Here is a 6,436-nt window from a genome sequence, read left to right on the forward strand (position 1 = left end):
GAGGCAGTGAGAGATTTGTAGACTATGCACGTTGGAGGACGTAGAGATAAAGGAACACTTCTGGTGTGGGACATGTCATACCATTGCTTATTTCAGGAGGGGCCCTGGCTAATCCGATTCAAGACCAGTTTGGCGTTGGTCTCTATTTGATGGAGATGCGACAACATAGAGAGACCTTGTTGCACCAGATTAGAGAGCAAGAGGAGACACGGACATGAGATTGAGATAGATCAAGCCCAACGACAATTCACATACTTTTATACATTTGAGTGTCTCCAGATATCGCAGAGTAGAGGAGGAAGAGATTGATGATATAAGGGCTGCATGAGTAAGTGGGATGAGAAGACGAGGAGAGATGCAACCAAAGATGTAGGGACCACACACGATGGACCAGGGCATGCATGATGGAGGTTCACCCCATCATAGCTCTACTCAGAGGGGATCACCCGACCAGAGACATCACTCTCAACATGGCCCACCGAAGACAGAGATCACGGAGACCACATCCTTTGCCACAAGGAGAGACGACCTAATAGACACAGATACAAGACATTTTTGCAATAGTCACCATGGCACCTGGCTTTGTATTTTGATTTTGAGATTGATTACTAGTTTTGTCTCGAGCTCAGCTCTGTACTCAACAAAGGGCCTTAGCGAGCCCTCTGTTTCAGCCCAAAGTGGCTTGTATGAGTTATTATGTGATTGTACTTTGTCTCATAGGCCTATGAGGCCTCTTGAAGATGAAATCTCTCTCTCTCTCTCTCTCTCTCTCTCTCTCTTCATGGAAGTAGGACATCAAAAGAACTTCTCTACAATCTCTCACAAGAAGGAATGAATATTCACGAAGAAACTTACAAGAATCATCTCACGAAGGAAAGAATGAAGTCAAGAAGCTCTCAAGGAACTCAATGAATGAGCTCACAAAGGTCTCTCTCACACTCAACAAGGATGTTGCCTCTGCAAAAGGCACAATCATGCTTTGATACCATGATAAAATGTGAATAGGGAGAGAAGAGTGGAGACAAGGAGAGAGGGAATAGGTAGAGAACACACCATTAATGACTAATTGTAGACTAGATTAGTTATAAAGAATGAATATAAACAAATCTTTTAGGGTTACGATTAGGGATTCCAACCCTTTTTCCTTTTAAACACTCTTATGCGTTAGTGCTTATTCACATTATATCACATGAGTCTTCAACAACCTCATTGCAATTGAGTGCCTCTATTTCATATTATCAATCGAGGACAACTCATTATACATGTGAGTTCCTCTTACAAGACTTCGTACGCTAACCCATACTATTTCACAAATCTATTGCATAAGTCATCATCAATTACAATGACGCCACTTTTTCATGGTTTTAAGCATACTTCAAGTACACCATCGATGGAGGTTAGATACTTATCATACATCAAAGGCTTTTACACCCTTCATTGGTTGAGTGACACTTGACTCAATACAGTATGATTTACAAAATCTAGCCTTTAAAATAGCACCTATAACAATTCGCATGTAGAACAAATCGAAACTTAACCATTTGATAACATTTTATGGTAAGTCAATTTTCTAGCCTAAGTTATGAATTGAAATTTCATATTGTTATTTATGCTAGATTTAGCACTTCATTATGAATCAACAATTAGCTTATAAGTATGTTCAAAAGAGATAATCTCTAATTATAGGAGTGCGTAGGTCCACAAATCAACAATGGAGGACAATTGGGTTGATAGGCTCATCAAAGAAGGTTGGAAATTACATTTGCTCTATAACATCATGAATTCTCAGCTTGTGGATAATTAGGAGTGTTTTTGGTTGCACTAGCCTCCACATAGGAAAATCCATGGCATTGTTCATCTCAACTTAAACAAAGCATTGAGAGACATTCATGCATTTATGAAATTGTCGTTGCTAAGCTAATCTACATACTAAAGGAGGTCAAAATAAGTGTTATGTCTTCTCCTTAAGTTTTAGCCGTTAATTTGATTAATCAATGTTGCTTAACATAATATCCTCAACTTATTTACTTGTGCAATGAAACATCATAGTTGAGTAGCTCTATGTTGCACAACAGCTCATCATCTTTACCAAATCCTATGCATCGACATCACCTTCCCATGGATTTTACCATGCCTCAATTGCATCATCGATGGTACATCCCTTTGGTGAGGGCTGATTACTGATTATTAGCATGTTATGCGATGCTTTACATACACCCAAGGGTTTACACTTCAATTGGCTCCTAACACCTTCGTACTCCACAATGAGGTGAGTGATACCTGACTCAATAGGCTTAAGAGTAAGGTCACTTGATTGTAAGTTGTGAGACATGATCTCCAAAACCATTCATCCTTTAGAGTGATTATCCTAGAATTCAAAATAGCATCCTTGATAAAACATAGAGTCTTAACCATTGGTAAAAGTCTCTGGTCAATCCATTGGGTTAAGCACTTTATAATGGCTTATTAAAAGCAGTTTGATGACCCTAATTATTGATTCACCTTTTCAATTTAATTAAAAGCAGTTTATCTTTTTGTTGCCTTTTTCACTGCTTTTCCAGCTTTTAGCTTTCATTCTACCTATCACCTACTATTGGTCGAAGCTTGCCCTTGCCATCGTGCACTCTATTGCTCCCACTTTGCCCTTACTGCCACTTTCTAGGTGCCACCGAACTTGTCTAGCTACATGTGACTCAACCTACAGCCGATTTGAGCGATTCTGGATAATCTTTTGTCAAACCCACAATGCTCCTGCGGCATCTAGATGTCTCTTGTTGTCCACTGGTTTAATGCTATGATTCTTTTGGGAGCCATCTCGAGAAGCCCTTCACCATGCCATTGTCAGCTAGAATTTTAAAAAGCGACCAAGCAAAAAATGATGCTTTTGAAGAGAATATCATTTAATTTCATTTCTCCCGAAAATCTCACAATCACCAAAATTCTTCCATTTTCCATATTCACAACAGTCTCTCCAACTTTGTAAAAGGGAATTGCTGCAGATGCAATCACTTTCACAATTTTTGCAGGCTGCAACTGAGCTGCCCAAACCAGACACTATACATGGCTAGATTCACCAACCTCCTAAATAAATAGAGCTCATCACAGATCACATGATCTTAGGAGTGCCCAAACTGTAAGTAAAACAAACCATTTACTATACCAACAATGGGTTACATTCTGAATGGTCAGTAGCTCATCTACCCTGCCTTGGGTGAGCCACCACAATTGTCCACTATTCTCCAACCCATTTGTAGGGCAGTGTAATATGAAATCTAACAGATTGCATAAAGACCACAGGGGTTACAAAGAAGCTGACACAGCATCCTTGTTCCTATAAACCTGATGGGAAGTAAGTACAGTAACTATAAAAAGGAGACCATGCAAGCAAACGATCTGAGCTCTCTGACTTTCATTTAGGTCATCCCATAAATGAAAAACCGATGCAAGGGGTAAAGCATGATCCTGCAAACAATTGGCCCACAGGGCTAATTCATGCAGCCTCACACATCCCCCCCTTCCCTCTCTGTGTGAGTGTGTGTCTCGTGGATAAAACGTGAATAACATCCTAGCTTTAACCGACATGCAAAATCCTATCATATATGGCTCCTACAAGGGTTACAATAGTCCTGCTAAATCTTGGCAGTTGTAACAAAAGTGGAACTGTGGAAACGTCATCCATTTGTCAGACCTGAGAATTATTAATCCTCTTCATAAACATGATTGAAAAGTAGCAACATAAAAATGTTTTAATTCCAGAAGCATGAAATGGAAAACAGAAGTCATTTGTAGTTCCAGCTGCCCTCTGCCAAAATCACCAGTTTCAGTTGGTAGCTCGTGATAACTGGAATAAAATACCACGCAGATGCATCAGTACCCTGTGTAACATCCACAATCCATGTCGCATGAAACATCAGCGATGGTTTAGACAATACAGTAGCTGCAGCATTAACTGGGGAACGGCCTGTGGGAAATGGCTAGAAAATAAGCAAGCAATTACACTCAGCAAAATCAGCCATCCGTTAATAAACTGCAAGTGCCCCAATTATTTGAGACAAAGCAGTGTACAACATCAAGGGTCATATCTAATAATGGGAGGGCCAACCGTTGGATGAGTTCAGAGTATAAGCTTTCCTTACGAGGCTTGGTAAAGTTTGAAAACAGTTTGAACTTTGAGCAAGGCTGCACCTGGATTACAAGCTAGGCACCAATTGAAAGCAGCATTAATGGTCATCAACCTGCTCCTGGCCAGAAAACAACTAGACAAGTTAATAATTGTCAAGCACGAGAACCAAGAAAAAGAAATTTACGTCACAAGCGGTACCTGCATGTCGGATGTCCAAAGTGTCAAATTGTCTCGTAATAGCTGCATAATTAAGGTGCTATCCTTGTAGGATTCTTCTCCAAGTGTATCAAGTTCAGATATAGCTTCATCAAAAGCCTATAACAAGTGATACGTTAGCATAAATTTTTTACCATTATACTTTCCAAGTAGGAACAAGACCCATGGCAAAGCCCTCCTGTTACGCAAGTGGAAAGTATCAACTATAAAACTTCTACTCACATGTTTCGCCAAAGTGCATGCCCGATCAGGGGAGTTCAAAATTTCATAGTAGAAGACAGAGAAATTCAACGCTAATCCAAGCCGAATTGGATGAGTAGGAGCCAACTCTGCAAGTGCAATATCCTGGTCCAAAACAAACAAAATTGAAAAGAGAAAAATAGTTGTCAAGACAAGTCAGACGGAATTTTCACTCGAGAAATGGTCAGATTTTAAGGGAAATTATAACTCGTAGGGAGACCTGTGCTTTGTTTCCATCCGTGTGTCACCAAACAAAAAGTCATGAATATCAACTCAAAAAAGCAAGCAGCCCGACATACTCTAGTCAAGATTCTAAACAAATTCAAACTTCAAAGACCTTGTCTGGCTTCATCCCTTGGGCTTACCTGTGCAGATTTGTAAGCCTGCATTGTGCTCTCTGCAGCTTCTTTCCTCTCAGCCCCCGTCTTAAATTCTGCAAGATACCTATGATAATCCCCTTTCATTTTCAAGTAGAAAACCTTGCACTCCCCAGAACTTGCTGTTGGGATCAGGTGGCCATCCAAAAGGCCTATAATCCCCTCGCAAATACTCGTCAACTCTGACTCCACTTTGGTAAGATAATCCTTGATTAAAGACACATGATCTTCGTTCCCCTTGCTCTCTTCCTTCTGCTGGATTGAAGAGATGATTCTCCATGAGGCCCTCCGGGCTCCGATCACATTCTTGTAGGCGACAGATAACAAATTTCTCTCCTCCACGGTGAGTTCCTCAACGTCGGAATTTTTGGCCACCTTCTCCATAAATTCCACCATGTCCTCATAACGCTCTGCTTGTTCAGCCAGTTTAGCCATGTAAGCGTTCTCTTGTCGGGAAGGATCTGCCATCTCGAGGCCACAAAAACTGTCAAAGAGACGAAATTTCAATGAGCCCGTCTCGCTCCTGAGGATTCTCAATGCCTGTGAGACAGCAATTCCAAAGCAATCCAAACGAATTTCTCCGTCTGCTGCAATGGATCCAAGAAATTCTTTCTCAAAAACCAAAGCAAAGTTAACCCGTGGCAGTACGGTCCCTAGACGATGGAAATTTGAGTGGCAGCCACCTGTCTCAAATCATGATTAGATTTTTGTCCTGTAGTGCGATGATAACTACCCAAATATAGAAAACGCACCGAATGTGTGATATCTATAGATTACTCATTATTAGCTCCCTTTTATTGGCCTCCCCCTCTTTGTTGGTGATCTAATATTGTAATTTTATTGGCCCACGCGCGTCGCGTACCCTCCACCTGCATCCATTCAATCCTGTCCTCTGATCTTCCTTCGCTCTGCTTTGTCCTGTGTTCTCTGCCTTGCCTCCACGTTTGCTAGCGCCATACGTGGTGGCTTCCCTGCCTAATTGATGGGAGCTCTGTGTCCATGGGCGGATTGGTTGGGACCCAGCAATTCAGGCGAACGGCGGGCAACCAAGACCTCCACCCTAGACGATGGTTTGGATTTGCATGTTTGTGCACGTCTTCTGTGTTGCATGCAAGAGAGGCCATCTCGACTGTGTTCCTAACTATGACCGATGGAGGTCTCTATGTTTCAAATCCAATATTTGGGATGAACAACGAGCGAGATGCACTGATTTCGGCCGTTCCACACGATGTTATGCCATGGATTTGGTGCTACTTGTGAGATTCGAGATCATTTTGTCCTCCAAGGTCTATATAATCAAGCCTGCAAAGTCCCCGCAATTTGCATTGCCTAATGTCGTTTGCGATTTGTGTCTATTGTTCTCTTCCTCGCAACCTCAATCTCATCATCGTAGCAAAGGAAGGATGGAACACATTAGCATGCGTGAATTCTCTAGAGAATCAATGGACACTAAGATGACATATTTTCAGAGAGATGTTGC

At 41.4% G+C, this 6,436-nt stretch overlaps 1 protein-coding gene across 2 annotated transcripts; it reads right to left on the bottom strand.

The window, feature by feature from the left end:
• Positions 1 to 3,480: 3,480 nt before the first annotated feature.
• LOC147904747 (14-3-3-like protein) lies at positions 3,481 to 5,707 on the bottom strand. 2 transcript variants are annotated; one of them, XM_087388187.1, is made up of 5 exons: positions 4,945 to 5,707; positions 4,562 to 4,684; positions 4,322 to 4,438; positions 4,186 to 4,235; positions 3,481 to 3,841 (listed from the first exon to the last, which is right to left on the bottom strand). In XM_087388187.1, the coding sequence occupies exons 1-4, from the start codon at positions 5,422 to 5,424 to the stop codon at positions 4,221 to 4,223; spliced, it is 735 nt and encodes a 244-aa protein (XP_087244313.1). In that variant the 5' UTR covers positions 5,425 to 5,707; the 3' UTR covers positions 3,481 to 3,841; positions 4,186 to 4,220. The 2 variants fall into 2 exon arrangements, with proteins under 2 accessions (XP_087244313.1, XP_087244304.1); XM_087388178.1 differs by having other exon boundaries at positions 4,186 to 4,241.
• Between the last annotated feature and the right edge of the window lie 729 nt (positions 5,708 to 6,436).

The sequence above is a fragment of the Dipteris shenzhenensis genome, chromosome 2 (assembly GCF_047967505.1).
Source record: "Dipteris shenzhenensis isolate YYH24624 ecotype China chromosome 2, Dip_SZ_1.0, whole genome shotgun sequence".
Lineage (NCBI taxonomy): Eukaryota > Viridiplantae > Streptophyta > Polypodiopsida > Gleicheniales > Dipteridaceae > Dipteris > Dipteris shenzhenensis.